This window comes from Coenobita brevimanus, chromosome 43 (assembly GCF_032717465.1).
Source record: "Coenobita brevimanus isolate Jiangsu-jjx chromosome 43, ASM3271746v2, whole genome shotgun sequence".
NCBI lineage: Eukaryota > Metazoa > Arthropoda > Malacostraca > Decapoda > Coenobitidae > Coenobita > Coenobita brevimanus.
Genome location: NC_136996.1, coordinates 10,688,944 through 10,708,386, shown reverse-complemented (window position 1 = coordinate 10,708,386; position 19,443 = coordinate 10,688,944). Strand labels below are relative to the sequence as shown.

The following is a 19,443-nucleotide window of genomic DNA, read 5'->3' as shown; positions in this document are numbered from 1 at the left end:
TTAAGGAAAGCCGCCTTCATCTCCACACTGAGGCTCGTTGGGGGAGATGGCACACTCCCTCACAACACGCGATACCATCTTACCCCCTACTCTAACCTTCAGTTTTTTTTTTTTTTTTTTTTTGCTCGCGTTCTGTTTTCTTGAGTACTCCACTAATGCATTAAGTTATGGGTGAACATTCTGTCGTTAGTACAGCTTTTATTTTGCTCTTTCCTTTTGCTTCTATATAAAACATTGTATTTGATTCCCTTTCTTTCCCTCTCGTATAAGCTGCATAATTTTTTTTGCTAACCCATGGTGTCTTTTCTTTCTGATTATCATTTGCCTTTCCTGGGCAGCTACGTTAATAATGCATTCAGCTGAGGATCTAACCTGCTATTGTTTATACAGTTTTTGTGTTTCTTTCTAATAGCTTCCCTTTACAATAAGCAATACCTAAAAATTCCTATCACTCTCTTTACTCTATATGCATCATTAATTTAAAATAAACAGACTGGCTGTTTACTTCCTCCTTATCGCCCACTGTTTTATTAATATAATACTCTCCTTATCTTAATCCTCCAAATTCAGAGCCACCCACACCCTCCTGATAAGCCGTGAGCCGCCACCCACGCTATTAGCCCCATACATCACGCCGCCTCTGTCCCCCTCGTAATCCTGCAGCCGTAATTCCAGCGTCGTAGCTCAACTCTGTCTTTTCCCTCACGCCGTCCTCTTTGGCCAGACACCCCCACGTTCCCTCCGCCTACCCTCCCTCCCTCCCTCCCCCCCTCCCTCCCTCTCCTCTCTAGTTTCTGCTTCTCTTACTATCTATGATTCATCTATCCCCCTACACTTCACCCTGTTGGGTTCCTTCGATGACTCACTGGCAAATAATGCTACACCAAAAAGGTATTTTCACAGGAATCTTTCCCCCAACACTGCACATGACGTCCCTATGTATTATACCCGAGCGTGTCAGATGGTGATGGAAAGTGGTGTTCCTAGATCCCTCAGCACCGACAAAAATTGGTTTGAAATGTAGGCTATAATAACTGTTCACCGATATCGGCTGCTACAGTTCATTCATCCATCATTCCTTTTTCTACTTCACTTCTCGTTCACCCTACATTTCACCATTACATTTTTCCCTCCCTAGACTCTTAACTTTATCCCTCTTCCTGTCTTCATTCGATCCTCTTCAAAATACCCTAACTTACACATATTCCTCACACCTACACCAGACCTCCTCTCTCATGTGTACCCACTCCACACCCTCCAATACTTGACCTCTTGCATATTTAAATTCACTGTCATCACAGTATTTTCCTTATCGACTAATTTCCGTCGCTTCTCATTTAGCTGTTTATCACGTCCTTGCACTCGATAATAGTTTCTTTTGTATTGTTCTGTTTTTCCTATTGTTTTAGCACCGTTTCTTTCTCTTCGGCAGTTAACCTCAGGTTTTTACACTAAAAGTTTCATCATTCTATCTCCAAACTCTTCATTTCTACACTCAGGTCCTTCCTTCCCTCTACACATGACACCTCCATCTCTGCTAGTCGCAGTCCCTTTCCCTTCTCACTACATACATGGTTTCTTGCTCTATGAACACATTTCCACATCTCTGCACACAAGCTCTAGCTATACACTGCACATAATTTCCCCTTTCCCTCAGCATAAACTTCGCTCTCCTCTACACACAACTGCTATTTCCCCCCTTCCTCACCATCCATCCTCTTCACACAACCCTCCCCCCACCCCTTGCACCTTCCACATACGTTCTCCCTCTCTTAAATCCTCCTCCCTCGCCCTACACACAACTCACTTCCAGTTTGTCGTGCTGTGTGTCTGGTATTTATGACATCTTTTAATGGTGAGGAGCAGCGTGTGAGGCGAGGGGGCATTGTGTGGTGATGGTCCACTTAGTGCTGCCTGAATGCTGGGCCATGTTAAACCTTAATGGTGGTGGCCTGGGAGGGTAGGACTAAACGGTACCAGATAACATGCTGTGGAAAAAAAAAATGCTCTGTGTTTTGTTTCCCGTAAGTATCCTTAATGGAAGTGTCGGTAATGTGCTCTTAGCTGCTAGAATGTACGAGTATGTAGGAAAAAATCTGAGACAACCCACTCGTAAGACGGAGTAATACTTGTTTCTGTTATATTCATTATACATATAGTAGAGTAATTCCTCTGGCCGCAGGAGCAAATTGAAAATGAAGAAGTAAATTACAGGCCCACTCTTCTGAAAATAGAAAAGTATAGAGATAGATATTATAATAAGTGTTTATAACCTATCTGAGAAAACTCTTATCAAAGATGAAAAAATGTTAGGAAGATGCATGAAAATTTTTTGACTAAAAAGCTGATACCAAGAGACGAGACGAGACTGAGAAAGCCAGCAACTGTAAACATCCCACTGCCAAAATCGGTCCTTTAGCCACTGTTGTCTCCTTCTCCTCCTCCCTTCTGCCCCGAGACTGCAGTAGTGATGGATGACACTGCTGGGACACTGCCCTTCACCACTAATGTTCCGTCTCTCTTCTGGCTCACTCCCTTTCTGCCTGGTCTCTCCTGGAGGCGAGGATGGACTTGGCTGGGTGTGCGTAGGAGGGAATGAGGCGAGTGATAAGAATTCCGAAGTGGAAGTGTGAAATGAAGTTACGAGGCGGGAGGGAGAAAGAGGATGAGTAAAGGAGACGGAGAGGATATCAGAAGAAGAGGGAGCTGAGGAAGAGAAGCGAGAAAGGGGAAGAGAGAAGGAAATTAGGTACGGGAATGAAAGGAGAGATGACGAAGGAAAAGAGGGAGGAATGAGGGAAAAGAAAACAGAAGGTGCAAGAAGAGGATGTGGAAATGGGGAAGGGAGGGGGTATGAAGGAAAGGGAAGAAGAGGATGTGAGAAAAGGGAAGAAGAGAGCATTGGAAAGCAAAGATACTAAGCTGCTATAAGGCAAGGACTGGGACGAGGTGTAACGAAAAGAGTTAAGGTAATATGTGTGGTCTGCAAGAGGGAATGAGGTTATTGACAAGATATTGGTACAGGAGTATGGAATTATTTGAGGAGGAGGAGAGGGGAGGGGAGGGAAGGGGAGTGTGAGGGATGGAGGATAAGAGACGGAATGGGGGAGGAAGGGTCGAAGAGAAGAGAAGGAGGAATAAAAGTTAATAGGAGAAAGGAAGTGCGAGTAGAAGCAGGAAAGTGCTATGTAAAGAGACAAGAAGAGAATTGTAAGAGGAAGAGTGAGGGAAGAACAAGAATGACACATGAGTGCATAAGACTAGAGAACAGGTGAAGCTGCAGAGGGAACAAAATGAAGGGCAAGTTAGAGAAAGATAAAAGAAGATACATAAGAAGCGTGTTTAAGAGGAAGGAAAGAATGGGGTTGGGAAAATAAAATTTGTGAAGAGAGACAGGGGGTAAGAGTGATTCCCTCAAGATGAAGAGAGAAGGGATAATGGAACTGAATTATCATAATTTTCTGTTTCGAACAACGAGTAATATATTCCTTGTTATCAAAATACAGTATAGTCGTACAATGACAAAAAAAAAAAAAGTGCAATATGAGCAGTAATTTAACAACAGTTTAAGTTCCAGCAAACATGGTCTTTTCGATAAACTTGAAGAGCAAGCCACTAATATATATATATATATATATATATATATATATATATATATATATATATATATATATATATATATTCCCAGAGTAATATTGCATTAGTTTAAACTGCTTAATCTCTTAACGCACGAATATTTATTCCTGATAATCAGATTATTTCTGATAGCAATATCCCAGTAATTAAAGCCTATTTATTGGCTAAAAATTCACGGCAACTATTTTAAATATAATGAAACGATTACGTTCTTAGTTGGATTTTTGCGCTCGTCTAGGAAATTACTAGGATTAACACTGCTCTCCTACGTGCTGAGTAAATGAATCACATAAACCCCTTGGGAACGCTGACACCTTTTATATTCTATTCTTAGTGCCTTTGAACAACACCATTCAGCTCAGGAACATCTCTGACTGAAGGATTTAAAAGCCTTCATGAACCCCATCACTTCCATCATGATTTTTTTTACTCTTTTTTTTTTCGTTCCTTCATAAGATAACATCTTATTATTTTTTCTTACTACAACCAGACGAATATACTTTTCTGAATTATAATTCTATACTTAGAAGGGCTACATATGGCCTTTATTAACCCCATTGCTACAAGAGGTCTCCCCTGAGCTGAATAATATCGTCCGGAGGTGGCAAGAATCATCTAAAGTAAATATGTCATCACACTGAAATGGCTAAGCTGAGGAAGGGCCTTGTGTATTCAGGGGACTAAGAGACATCCTTGCTTTAAAAAAGAGGTAAAAATTGTCCAAAAATTGTCCAGAGTCTTAAAAATAATGGTATGGCTACCTAAGGGAAAAAATAAACTCATGTCAAATCTAACTTCTCTCTCAAATTTCGCGTCGTGCCATAAATTGTGGATGGCGTGAGTGGTGTTCGGGGAGGCGGCTCACACCCCATCACTCATTGTCCGGCCTCACCACCGCCACCGGAATTCAAGAAGGAGAGGGAGGGGGGAGCAGGAAGACGTGAAGAAAGGGGGGGAGAAGAGGGGGAGGGATATGAGAGACGGAGGAAAGGAGGTATGGAAGAAGGAAGAAGACGGAAAGGGACTAGAGAGAAGATGGATGGTGTTGTGGAGAGGAATAACTAGGGAGAGGTAAAGACGAGAGGCTGACAGAAAGAAATGAGAGAGAGAGAGAGAGAGAGAGAGAGAGAGAAAGAGAGAGAGGAAAATAAAGCAACAGGAAAGAAGGGGAAAAAAACTATATAAGAATGGGAAAAAGGGTGAAAGAAAAGAAAAGAGGAGAGTGATGAAGGAAGTGGAGGTGTAGGTAGGTAGGTAGGTAGGGAAAGGGTATGAGTAAGGAGGAAGGAAGTATGAAGGAGGGAAGAAGTTAGGAGGGGAAGGAGGAACAGAGAGGAAACAGTGAAAGGAAAGAGGGAAAGGGGATGGATGAAGGGAGGAGGAAAAAGGATGGTAGGAGAAGATGGTTGGGGGAGGAGGAAGGTCGTTTGGGGTGGAGAAGGAGGGATGGCTGGGGAGAGTAGTGACTGTAGGGGAGGGGGATTAGTTAGGGGAGCAGGAAGGATGCTTGAGGAGAAGGAAGGATATTTGCAAGAGGAGGAGGGCAAGGGATGGCTGGGAGGAAGAAGGGATGACTGGAGGATGAGAAGGGATCGCTAGGTGAGGAAGAGATGTGACTGGGGAGAGGAGATAGGATGGTTAGGAAGGAGGTGGCATTGTTGGAGAGGAGGGATGGCAGGGGAAATAGGGGGGATGGTTGGGGAGGAGGAGGGATGACTGAGGGAGGAAGAGAAATGATTGGGGGAGGAGAAAAGGTGGTTTGGGAAGGAGAAAATGTGGTTTGGGGATGAGGATGAGGATGAAGATAAGAATGAGGATGAGGTTGAGAATGACGATAAGAATGAGAATGAGGATGAAGATGAGGACAAATAAGAGGAGGAGGAGGAGGAATGGATGGAAAGCAATAGGAATGGTTGGAGGGGGGGGAGGATGGGCTGGGAAAGATTACACATGAGTATAAAGGAATGCAAACAAGAACTAATGATTCGTTCGAGGTTTTTTGTTACTGGGCAGATTATAATTATGGTAGCTGATTCTTTGTGAAAACCATATGAGAATAGCAAGAAGGCCAGAGGAAAGGAGAATGAGGGATGAATGGGGAGGAGGAGGAGTAGCAGGGACAGCTGAAGTAGGAGAGGAGGAGAGAAGGAGGAAGGATATAAATGAGAAAAGGAAAAGGAAGGGCAAGTGGGAAAGAAGAGGAGGGAGAGGAGGAGGAGGAGGAGGAGGAGGAGGTGGAGGTAACAAGGAGAAGAAGAAGGAGGAGGAAGAGGAGGAGAAAAGGGATAGTCTGAGGAGGATGAGGAGGAGGAGAAGGTAAGAAGGAGGAGGAGGAGGAGAAGGAGGAGGAGGAGGAGGAGGAGGAGGAGAAAAGGGATAGTCTGAGAAGGAGGAGGAGGAGGAGGAAGCATGATTTGGGATGGATTGGGAAAAACCACTGGGAAAGGAGAAGGAAGGAAGGTTGCGGAGAAAAAGGAGCAGTTGGGGAGTAGGAAAGTGTGGATCAGAGAAACAGAATAAGCATGGTGGAGTAGGGATGACTGAGGGGGCTGCAGGGCTGGTAGTGGTGGAGCTAAGACGTTTCTCCCCACTACTGAATGCGTGTGATTGTGTGGGGCGCCGCCTCAGCTAAACCTGGAGCAGTAATGGTCCGACCTGCAATCTAAGCACAATATTCTTTTATCCTACCTCAAGGCCAGTTTTCTCTTCCCCTCCCCCCTCCTCTCTCTCTCTCTCTCTCTCTCTCTCTCTCTCTCTCTCTCTCTCTCGCACACGCACACACACACACACAAAACATAGAGTATACGGAATAAACTACTTAGCAGGCATACAAGTGAAATGTTTCGATAGGGTGACGGAGGAAGTAGGGCCTAAAAAATGAGCCGTAATATAGCCCACACATTTGGTTTTAATAGGCTTGTGTGTGTGTGTGTGTGTGTGTGTGTGTGTGTGTGTGTGTGTGTGTGTGTGTGTATGTGCTTAATTTAGATGCTTCTTGTTATTAGAGGAAATGAAGCATGTAAACGATGATAAATGAGTTTCCACTAAAAGGGTTGTGTGTTGTTGTCCATTAGGTAGTAGTGTGGATAGTCACGTTATCGGAAACGGACAGGACGGTATGTTCAAAATATTGCTGGAGGCGGCGCGAAGCAATAACCTACAGATGACTGGGCATTTGAATGACTAGAAAATTGGGATCACGAGACCATTCAACATGGAATTTACCAATCGGTGTTTTGACTCACATATTACACTGCCATGGGTCACCTGCAAATCTCTCCCATATGCACCCCCTCCCCACACACACGCATTGGCACTGTGGCATACTTACACACACACACACACACACACACACACACACACTGACTAACACATACACACCTACACATGCACTGGCGAGCGCTTCCTCGTAATCGCAAAATGGAAAGAGGGGAGAAGGGGCTAGGAGGGTACTAGGACAAAATATAGCCTAACTTCAAAACGTGCATTTACATTAGAAAAGGTACAAAGATAATAATTATGAAGAAAGTACATAACAGTACATAAGGACAGAGAACAGGAGGTCTGCTGGCCAATGACGAGGTTATCTTTTGGAAAAAATGTTGATTCTGCTGAGCTCTAACCAACATGTAAAGGGTGAGGATAGAAAAGAGGAATGGAGAAAGGGGAGTTAACAGGTAAATGTGAAGTGAGAAAGCAAAAGATGAAATATTGAGGTAAGGGTGAAAGGCAAAGACAGTGAAGCTCTTTGTCAACAGAGACATTAGCACCAACACAGCCATGAGCGGGGTGTAGGGCCGTGTGCTCTAATAGACTTAAGAACACTGAGGTGGCTTGACTCTGCATTCGCGAGGGGTAAAAACACACACAAATATTTGCCTTCCATTTCTGTGAGTAAACAGACCCAGAGCCAACACAGGTCCCCGCTCCCTTATACTCTCAAGTGAGGCGTTCCTCGCCGACCCTCTTCCTCCTCATCTCTTCGACTTCCCCTCATCCTCGTCTCTCCTCCTCTTCCTCTTCATCTAGCTTCTAATCCCCAGTTAAGCACGTTCATTGATACAATTCTTGCGGACCTACTGCTGTTCAAGCCATCTGTCACAAAGACGGAGGAGTAGAAACTAATTCCGTCAAAAACCTATCAAAAAGAAAGAAAACAACTTACATAGCTAAAACAGGGCAGCTGGGAAATACTGAAACGAAACTATAGGACAGACTCTGAAAACCCTTATCCGGCATCGTTACTGTAAATTTACAGCTGCAGATCTCCTGTCATCTAGATTATGCAGAATACAGCAACGGCGTAATATCGTCATACAGTTAATGCAGACAAGATCAGTGAAGTTTCCATAACAGTTTTTCTTCGGTGCAAAGTAGTCTTCACTTTCTGCTGCCGGTTTCGGCTGGAGGGACTGGGGGGTGGGGTAAGACTTTCTGATTTGTTATCCTTGCCTCTGTTTCATAAAGAATATACTGGTACCTTAATTATTGCCTACCGTACTGCAGCTTTATTTATTTTTTTGATACCCTTTACTTGCATCTCTTACTCTGACTCACCCCACCTTCGCCTTGCCTCTTCGTCCTTATCCTCTCTACCCTTCCCGCACCTCCTCATAATCTCCTCCTGTCCCCTTCTCCTTGGTATCTTCCTCTGATCCGCTCCATATTCACCTCCTCCTCTTCCCTTCCTATTCTTCACTCCACCCTTGCCTTGCAGCCTCGTCTTTCCCTATCCCTCGCTCCAAACTCTCCTTATCATCCTTTCCTCTCTCCCTCCTCCCCATCATCTGCTTGTATCCACCCTTTCCGCCCTCGCCTCTTTCTCTTCTCTTCCTCCTCCTCCTTCTCCCAACTTTTTCCTTCTCTCCACTTCCTCTATTTCACTGCTCCTTATCTTTTCCTCTCCCCCACGCCTCCTCCTCTTCCTGTCCCCCTCCCCACTCTCGCCTCGCCTTACTCTCGCTTGGGCGTAAATTGCATTCACTGCCTATATACATTCCATTTCTTAGCGCTTTCACTACGATGACGCTATTTTTTCACATTAACCAGACCACCACCAAATTTTTTAATTATTTTATTCGGATAAAGTAAAGAATGTTTTGTTACGTTTTTAAAGACCTGCTTTAATACATTAGTTTTTAAGTCAAATTCCTTCATATTCCTCACCAGATATATTAACATTTTACTCATGCTTACATATCTAAAGAATAAAATGTTTTCAATAGGTGCAATACATCGACACAGATCTGTAATATTTCAGTCTTTCTACAAACAGACAATCTTAACCATCTCCGGAGTAGCCTCTCATTGTTTTTGTGTTAATGAAAAAAAATGATTTCATTTTACTTTATATGAAAGCCAGTTCACTGACAGCAAGATATCAGTAAAATGCAGCGCTTATTTCATCTGGGAAGAAATTTATTGGAAAAAAATATTACATTCAGTCTTATCTAAAAGCTATCTATCATACTAAACGATAATCCTCAAATCTCTAAGCAAGTCTCTTCCTCTTGCAAATACATCTATAACTGAACCGCAAACTCCCCAGCTCCTCCCCAGTTTGCCAAAAGTATTAAACTGGGCCATTCAGGTAAATTTTTTGACTTGAGAAATACTATTATTTTTTCTTCGTTTTTCGTCGGGGTGGGTGTTGGTGTGGCTTCAGTGGCATCACTATCCTGCGTCTCCCTTCCCACCCATTCATCTTGCTCTGCCACCACCACCATCACTCTCGCACTCTTACGCCGGCATCCCCGAGGCGCTGGCGGGCTCTGTACCATCTCTTCTTTTCCACGGTACCGCTGCATATGGCACGTTGATATTCTCTTGCAAATTAGAAACGAAATCTATATCAGTATTAAACAGATATGAACAGGAAAAGAGAGAATGGCGTGGTGTAAAGTTGAAAATAAATTGCTAAGAATGAGGGGCTAAGAAACCACAGAATCTCACGTCAGTATGGATCTTCGGCTCATATTCTCGTCTGGGCGGCTTCACAACATCTCCTCCCTAGCGATTTATTTTGCATAGTTCACCTTGAGGTTCTATTGTAGGTTATTTATAGCTCTTTCAGTACCTACAAGATTGACATAAGTAACTCAAGAGAATGAAATAAAGTGTGGTAAGCAAAGTAATTAGTAACCACCACTGTCAAAAGAAAGTTATGTAATCAATTTGTCTTTCCTTTTCTACCTTACGTATCATAAAAATGGAGTCTACCAAAATCCTAGGAGTGCTAAGTTAGGAATGCTCACAGAAAAATGGAAAGGATAACGTCAGGCGTCGCTCTTGGTGATAAAAAGAGATCCTCGTGGATTAATGAACAGATGAAAGTAATGGATTTAATTGCTATAATCACAAAGCAGAAATGGATGTGGTTAGGTCACGTCCTTCGTGATGATGATGATGATGACGATGATGATGATGATGATGATAATAATAATAATAATAATAATAATAATAATAATAATAATAATAGTAATAATCGTAACAATAATAATAATAATAATAATAATAATAATAATAATAATATGAACAACAGTAACTTCATAATGATGACGATGATGAAAATAATAATAATAATAATAATAATAATAATAATAATAATGATAATAATAATAATAATAACAACATGAACAAGAATTACTTCCTTCCAAACTTTAGCTTTTGTCATCATTCACATGCTTCCCTTATTCACCGACACGCCTACCTCCTACATGTTCTCTGCCTCATCCATACCTGTGTCGTTTATCACCCATAACAATACCTCTATCCATCTGGGACACACCCGTATCTGTCCCTCCGTCATTCACGCTCCTCTCTATCCCTCCTATCCCATACCCTCGCTTTTGCCCATGTTACTGCAAACCCAAACATTTGATTAAGGCCTAACCTCACTTTTCTACACAACCCTGTCACTACCCACCTTACACACTACCTTCCACCACTGTCCATATTTGCATGCATCTATCCAACACCTATCTATGTATTTTTCAGCTCACATCCTTACTCCCGTTTTTTGTTTTGTTTTTTTCTCACAAACCGCAAGCATCCACCACTGCGTAACGTCTCCTCTGCACACCCTTGCCTCAGCCCTCCTTACACACACACTGCCATCCACCACTGCCCATGCCACCTCTTGCACACACCCATCCCTCTCACTCTTCCTTACACCCTTGGCCAAATCCTCAGCTCATCTCTGCCCATCCATTCTTGTTACACTTCCGCTATCATGCTCTTTTTCTGTGCCTTCTCAAAGCATACCGGTACCTCTCCAGCCTTTCTCTCTGGTTAATTCCTTGGTCGTCTCTAGGATTATTGTCGTAGTAAAAACCCAGCAACAATACGCATTCAAGTGAGATGAAATTTGGAGAAACGGGAGGGAAAAAAGAAAAATGAATCATATAGGACAAGGGAAGAAAATAATGAGAGTTGAGAATCATGGAGAGTGTAAGCTTTGGGGAAGACTCGAAATATGATGGAATTGGAATTAATAAAAATGGTTGGATGGGAAAGAAGCTGGGAAATAGTGAGGCAGGAATGGTTGTGAAATGAAGCGTAGAGGGTGGGAAGCGGGAGGGAGGTGGCGCCGGGGATTTGTGAAATGAAGTGAAGAGGAGAGCGTGGTGAGAAGAGGTGTGGAGGGGAGGGGAAGGGGCCAGGAAGGACCAGGAAGGGAGATTGCGGTAGAGGAAGGGTAAAAGAGAGATGACAGAAGAGAAACAGAACACAGAGTGAGAGTCAGATGGGGGGGAAAGAGGCACAGTTAAAGAGAATAAAAAAAAAAAAAAAAGAATAGATAAGACAGAGAGACATGGAAAGAGGTAAAGACATAGAGGAAGGAAAAAGAGATGGATTACAGAGTGAAAGTTAGATGAGGGTTAGAAGAGGACAGATTATGAAGAGCATGGGAGTAAGGCACAGAATGACAGCCAGATTCAAAAGAGGTGCTGGTAGGGAGAGGCACAGTAGGAGTGAAATAATGCAGAGTCAACCCAGCCTAAAAAGGGGTGTAGGGAGGAAGAGAGATAGGTAAAAGAAGCGTGAGGAAGAAAAAGAAAAAAACTAGACTAACAGAAACGAGTCAAGAAAAAGGAAGGATGCTGGAAGGGTCGGAAGAAAAATGATGGCGAGAAAAGAGAGAAGGCTAAAAGGGAGATGGAAATAGAAGTAGAAACAAAAAAAGTAGATAAGGAGCGATGCTAGAGGGAAGTATACGAGGAGGACAAAGGAAGACTGAAGGAGGAAGGAAAAGAGAAGTACAAGCCGAAACTGCTAAGAGAGTATGAAACAGACATCATGGGGAAGGAAGGGAGGAGAGGTCAGTGAAGACAAAGATAGGAAGAAAGGTGGAAAGATAAAGTGATGGAAGGACAAGAGGGAGAAGATAACACGATAATACGGACAGAAATGGGAGCTAAGGAAAGGAGGGAAAGGAGCGGGAATAAATCGAGAAGAGAGGTGAAGAGGTGGAAAGAGTTAACAATCAGTGAAAATAAATTGGAAAGAAGAGGGAGGAGAGAGATGTCGCAAATGGAGGAAACACGAGAAAAGAGGAAGGAAAATGAAGAATGGTTGGAAGTGGAAAATGGTTCGGATGAAATCAATAGGTAGCGAAGATAATTAGAAAAGACAGGTAAAAAAATGAAGAGAGGAGGCAAAAGAAAATGTGAAGAAGACTGCGGGAAGATGAACCTGAAGAAACAAGATATGAAACAGATCATGACGAGGAAGAGGGAAGGAGGAGTACGAAGAGAGAAAGGAGGTTGGAAGAAAGAAAAAAAAAGAAAGGAAGAAAAATGAAGAAAAACAGAGAGAGAGAGAGAGAGAGAGAGAGAGAGAGAGAGAGAGAGAGAGAGAGAGAGAGAGAGAGAGAGAGAGAGAGAGAGAGAGTTTGGGAAAGAATTAAGAAGCAAGAGAAGGAAGTATTGGGAGGGATACATTGCGCGGGTAGGGAGGGGAGAAAATGAGGAGGAAAGAGGATCGTGGGAAATGATGATGTTGATGATGAGAGAGAGAGAGAGAGAGAGAGAGAGAGAGAGAGAGAGAGAGATCTGACTGAGGAGGAAAAGAAATGGACAAGAAATTTTTCCGTGCAGGAGGGAAAGGAAAGACGGAGGACACATAAGAAGGGAGGTAGAATGAAACGTATAAGAAGAAGAAAAAATCTCAAAGCTGTAGTTCTAATTTCATCAATGCATCACTCAGGCGATTATATTCAGCCAAGGGCAGATTATTTCGATGGATATGGGGCTCTTTGTAAGCATAATTAATCCCTTTTTTATTAAAAATCCCAAGTAAAAAAGAAAGAATCATGTGGAGGTAGCTAAAAAAAAAAAAAAAGCAGCCTCTATCGAAATTGCATGAGAATAATAGAGAAAAAAGGAAACATGGAAATATAAGAAAATAGGTTGCTGGGAGAGGAAGGATAGAGGATAAACAGAAAAGAGAAGAGAAGGAACTGATAGGAGAGAAGGAAAGACAGAGAGAAGCAAAGTTGAAGAGGGATCAGATTTGGCGGAAATGGAAAGATGATACTCAGAGCAGAAGGTGAATGAAGAAGTAGAGGGAGGAGGAGGAAAGGAAGAGGAGGAGAAGGAGGAGTGAAAATAGTGGCAAATGGGAACAGGGAGGAGGGGAGGAGGAAAAAAGGGAAAAAAGTCAGCAGAGTGAAACACAATGATATTAAGAGGAGTAGGAGTAAACGAGCAAAATCGGTGAGGAAGAGAATAACAGACAAAGAAAAAAAAAAAGGGGAGTACGAGAGAAGAGAGAGCACAAGCGAAAGGGAAAGGAGTTAGGAGAAAAATGAGGCAAACGAGAGCAAGGAGGAAGAAGCAGCGGAGGACGAGGATGAGGGTGAGAATGAGGAGGAGGAGAAGAAGAAGAAGAAGAAGAAGATGAAGAAGAATGAGGACAAGGAGGAGAAGGGAAGGAGGAAGGAAAGACAGAAAAAGATAGGAGGGAAGACCTGAACTGTGGTGGGAGAAAGGAGAGGGAGGATGCGAGGTAGAAAGAAACAAGTGAGAAGTTATGGAAGAAGATCGGAAAGTTTTGTGGTTTAGCGTGTGTGTGTGTGTGTGTGTGTGTGTGTGTGTGTGTGTGTGTGTGTGTGAGAGAGAGAGAGAGAGAGAGAATCACAGCCTATCACACCAGTTCGCTCCCTGGTATTACACAGATTGATCCCGGCCTACACCACAAGCCACCATCATGTTCCTTCCGTCAGTCTGGCTCCATCTGGGCTCCATCCTCACACCCTCTATCTCATTATGGCTCCCACATTCCCTCCATCATCCTGGCTCCCTCACAAGCTCCTGTAATTCTGGCTCCCTATCACTCCTATAATTTTTGCTCTTTCACTCTTCTTCCAGGATTCTCATTCCCTCACGCTTCTTCCAGCATTCTGCCTCCCTTACGCTCCCTGTATTGCTCTGGCTCACACACAAGCTCCTTCCTTCATTTTGGCTTCCTCACGCTTCTTTCGTCATTCTGGTTTTCTCACGCCTCGTCTGTCATCCAAGGTTCCTCATGCTCCCTAACGCTCTTTCTATTAATCTGGCTTCCTCACGTTTCTTTCATTATCCTGGTTCTTTCACGCTCTTTCCTTCATTCTCTCTCCCTCATTTTCCTTTCATCATGGTGTCCCTCACGCTCCTTCCTTTACTTTGACTCCTTCACTCACCTTTCATCATTCCCCCTCTCGCACGCTCCTTGCATTATTCTATCTCTCTTACGCTCTCTCCTTGATTCTGGCTCCCCCCGCTCTCCATCCATCATCCCTGCTCCTTCACGCTTCTTCCATCATTCTGGCTCTCTCACCTTCCCTCCGTCATTCTGGCTCTCTCACGCTCCTTCTATCATTCTGGCTATCTCACGGTCCTTCCATTACCCTGGCTCCCTTCGTTATCATCAGTTGGAGAGCCACCTTGTAGGGAGAGGGTTAATGAAGGTTACATCTAGCCCCTCCAGTTCAAGAAGTCCCTCCATGGCAAAATGAAATTGTCTGGAGATACGGGGAAAAAATAAAAGACGTCCCGTGCCTCTGTGCCCACTGTGATGGTCAGCTGAGGATTGATAGGGAGGTGTTATTTATTGGGCATTGGAGGCTATAGGTTGATATTATTGTAGACGTCCCTGTGGTACGCAGAAGTCTCAGTATTAGCAGTGTTGTTGTAATCGTGGCCAATCAGGAACCTCATGGATATCTCTTCCCCTCCTGAAGTAGTCCCAGACGTGTGATGTGGCTTTCCATAATTTCCCCTAGTCACTCAGTGTCATGAGTGTGGGATGGAGAGAGAGGCTGTAGTGTACAAGGGTGTTATGTGTGATATGAGCAGAAAAGGATAGGGTTATACGTCTTACTCTTTAGAAGACCTGTTAGATTCTACTTAGAACGAGTGAGTATGTGCATTCGTATCTAAGCCAGGTTGGATAGGGGTTCCTGATCACGGCATTTCTGGTAGTGCTAATTTCAGACTTTCTACCACAACATTCTCAGTTATCCATCTACCTCTGTATTAACCACTTAGAGCTGAATAGGTTAAGCTCCCTCCATCACGTTGGATCCTGCATGTTTTCTCTCCCTCACGCTTGCACACTTATACTCCCTCATGCTGGTTACCCCACCTAGCTCCTCCACTGCTCCCTCGCTCACAATGCCTCCCATGCACACAATTCCCCAGCCTCTCAAGTTGGCTTCCTTAAACCGCCTCCCTCACACTGGATCCTCTACTGTGTTTCACTCTCACTCGGCATTACACGCACTTAGTCCCTCTGTCTCTGTCTGTCCATCTGTCCGACCATTTTCTGTTGATCTGCGTCTGTTTCCCTGTCAGTCAGTGAGACAATCAGTCATTCAGTCCGGTTGTCTGTCCGTGTATATGTCTGTGTATCTGTCTGTCACACACACACACACACACACACACACACACACACACACACACACACACACACACAAACACATACACCTTCCTGATCTACCGCAAATTTTCCCTAAATACCTCTCTCTCTCTCTCTCTCTCTCTCTCTCTCTCTCTCTCTCTCTCTCTCTCTCTCTCTCTCTCTCTCTCTCTCTCTCTTTCTCTCGATGTCCAGGCAGTGACATGTACAGCTGCACTTGTTCATTACATTACTTGCCTGCGTCTTTTAACCAGTGCTCCAAAATTATTACCTATGCAACCCGTTTCAGTAATACAAGTGTGTTTACCAAGATCTTATTAGGTTATGACACAATTAACAGGTAGTGTTAGGGAACTACTGACCACCGCAGAACATTACCTTTTTCAGCTTCCTAACACTGCCTATTTCTCTAAATCTTTGCGCACTTCAATTATTTTTTCCTATTTCATCTCGGCTTCTCTTACAACCTCTCACACAGTCTATAATTATCATCTTTCCTCTCTCATTATTCTACTTCCCCCCATCCACCCCAATTTCTCGTCAGCAGTACCTCGCTCATGCTACCATATCACATCCCTCGCTCTTAATCTATTCGTCAACCATTAAAACGAATTTTATCACTTATTTTTACTCACATTGTATATCTTCTCCTTATCAAGCATTTATTGATGGCTTATCTGTTTACATGCATCACTGGAACACATAGAAGGTGAACTAATAAACTCCTCTCCCGTCCGCACCATGTAAGTGGCCATTTACCACGGCCGAGCACAGGCTGGTAATATCCTCAGAACACAGCTTTACATCGTTTAAACCTATCACAACAAAGATGGGAATCAAATGGTACAAACTGCCATTACGAAGTTTTCCTACAAATTTATTAGTATCTTGGTGAAATAAATAAATTAAAGTCCAGTAGTACAGTACTTGGAGGGGTGAGATGCAAAAGTCAAACAGAAGTGAGGTTAGCAACTGAGTTACGGGTAAGAAAGCTTTCTCTATTTACTGAGTGCACCATACGCACATTCCTGTATTAACTGCCCGACAGCTGAGGTTATCAGTAGGAATTTTTACTTGCAATAATATGCAAAGGACAAGCTGGTGGAAAAGTAAAGATTGTGTTCAGTAAAACTAGGCTGCCATTGTCAGTCATCATTTTTAATTTCACATAAATATTGCCACAAAACATTTACTTACATTTAATTTCCACACCTCTGACATCTTGTCCGCCTGGCCCCTAACTCAGCCTAACCTCTAGAGATCCAGTAGTTCACCTGCATGCCAAACGATGCTCCAACTACACACACACACACACACACACACACACACACACAAACAAACAAACAAACAAACAAACACACACACACACACACACACACACACACACACACACACACACGACGATGGGAGGCTGAAACGTGTAAAATCATCTGGCGTTAGCAACAGGAAAGTGCATTATGTTGGTTAAGGGCTGATCAAGATAGTATTTAATGATATTTGGCAGGCGTATGGATAGATACTGAAATCAAAATCATTAAAAACTCGAACTTAGAATCTCCACAATTCCAGTCCAGTGTCTGATCACTCCCCGCCACGCTCACTCTGATACACATAGTGGCATTCACTGCATCAGCACCGTAACAACTTTTATAACATATAGGTCCTCTTGTACTTCGACCAACACAATTACAAAATCTAAAGTAGTAAAACAAACACAATACAGACAAAAATATAAAAGCAAAAATTGCCCGGCTCTCACTCTGGCCAAAGTTCCCCACAATATAGAAAAATAGGCTTCAGGGAAATTTTTCATACATATGTGAGCATTTTTTGGGTTCACATTTTCTAACTATTCTGCACACATGTTGAGGCAGAATGGTGGAATGGAGAAGAAAAAATTTTATGGATAGATAGGTAGATTGGTAGATAGATGTACAGTATATATGAGAGAGAGAGAAAGAGAGAGAGAGAGAGAGAGATCATAAAATCATGATTTTAACGAAAGAATACAGCTTGCTATGCACATCAAGTAAATACAACAGCCAGCATCACACGTGGTCTGTCTAAAAGCACTTAATCCCGTTCAGCAGCAGTGATGGCTCAGTGGTACCACGGTCACCTCTCATTCTGGGATGTCGTAGGTCTGAGTTATAAACCTATGATGAATAATTAGAGTACTAGCTGGTCCGTTGTGCCTTCAGGATACCATAAATTACTGTCTTTACCCAGTTGTTTCTCCTTTTCTCTTTCTTTCCTTCCTTTTATCTATCTTTCTTTCCTTCTTCCAAACACTTGACAAATTGGTGCATTGCCCTCATTTTTCCATAACTTCAGATTTAGTACAAGTTTGTCCTTGGGTAATTACATCACATTTGTACTTAGATCTTTTAAAGGGATTCATGGAGTCAGGGGTCAAATAATGCACATATACACAGTATACTGTATATCCATCTATCTATCTATCTATCTACCTATCTATCAATCTATCTCTGTCTATTAATCTATCAATCTACCTATCTATCTATTTATCTATATCTGTATGTCTGTATACTGTATTTGTCTATAACTATAGATAGATAGATAGATAGTGAAATTTGACAACTTGATTCCGTAGAGTTTACCAACTTATGTGGGAAAAGGTAGTGATAATCACCTGGTAAATGACAGTTATTTTATATTACATTTTTAGACCATCCCGCGCGTTCCCTTTGGAGTGTTGGCAGTATTTAATTACCTCCGCCAAGAAGGTTATGTTTCCTCCCCTGTCCGTTTGTTGGTTGGTTGGTTGGTTTGTGAGCAAGATTACACAAAAACTACCGGACATATTTCCACGAAACTTTGTAGAGGAATGGGCCTTGGCCCAGAATAGACTCCATTAAATTTTGATGCGGACCCGGATAATGGTGCTGTCCAGGAATTATTTTTCACTTTCTTTAACATAGCGAGATAGGGCGTTTGTTGACATTTTCTTAAATTTGTCAGTGAATAGTGCATGGATCTTGATGTTGGTATCTGCGAATGTGTACAGTTTGGCGCGGATCCATATAAAATTCCGGATCTAGCGAATTTAAATATGCTTTTATAGGGGGGTTGGGCCACGGCGGAGGTATGCGCTCTACAGAGTGCCATTCTAGTTGCATATGCTTTGCCCTCTTCCTGACCCATACTTGGCCACCACAGGGAGGGGGGAAGTTCCGGTTCTGCAGTGGACCAATAATGATCTAACAGATATGAAAACTGCCTCGTTTGCCATAACCGTACTGTTTTATTACTTTAGTCTTTTATTATCAATACATTTAGTCCTAATCACCCTAAGTATCTATTTTTGTATATAAATGAATATATATATATATATATATATATATATATATATATATATATATATATATATATATATATATATATATTTATTTATTTATTTATTTATTTATTTATTTATTTATTTATATACATATACTTCACATATATATAGATACATATATAGATAGATAGATATAGATATTTTCTTTGGAGGCATACGAGGTTGAATGCTTTGGCACTATCACCTTTACTGATTTCCTTATGTAGTTTCTATTTGCGTACAGTTTTTCGGTGGTCTTCTTGGAGTTTCTTCATTAGTTCTCCAAAGGGCTGCGACGTTTCAGAACTATCTTGTTCCATCTTCAGGTTGGATCTCATGGTTCTGTCGTTCGCTCGTTTTAAGATTCTCTCCTCCTAGAGAGGGGACCGGACCCTACAGTATATTAGCCCGGTCAGTGGAGTTGGCTGCGTCGGTGAGTCGCAAGTATTTTTGGTCCAGTGGGAACTGCATAGTTAGTCTGTGGTACATCTTTAAGTTCTTGGTCAGTCTTGCATTTGATGGGTCACGTTAGGGCTTGGTTGACAATACTTGGTGAGTCTGTTGAGGCA

The 19,443-nt window shown here is 42.6% G+C and overlaps 1 protein-coding gene across 1 annotated transcript in view; it reads right to left on the bottom strand.

Moving 5' to 3' along the window:
* The window catches only part of LOC145397803 (innexin shaking-B-like), a 374,129-nt gene extending 354,917 nt beyond the window's left edge, over window positions 1-19,212 (bottom strand). The window contains exon 1 of the mRNA XM_080270824.1: window positions 19,117-19,212. Coding sequence (XP_080126950.1) covers window positions 19,117-19,212 — 96 coding nt within the window. The remainder of the gene's footprint in view (window positions 1-19,116) is intronic.
* Between the last annotated feature and the right edge of the window lie 231 nt (window positions 19,213-19,443).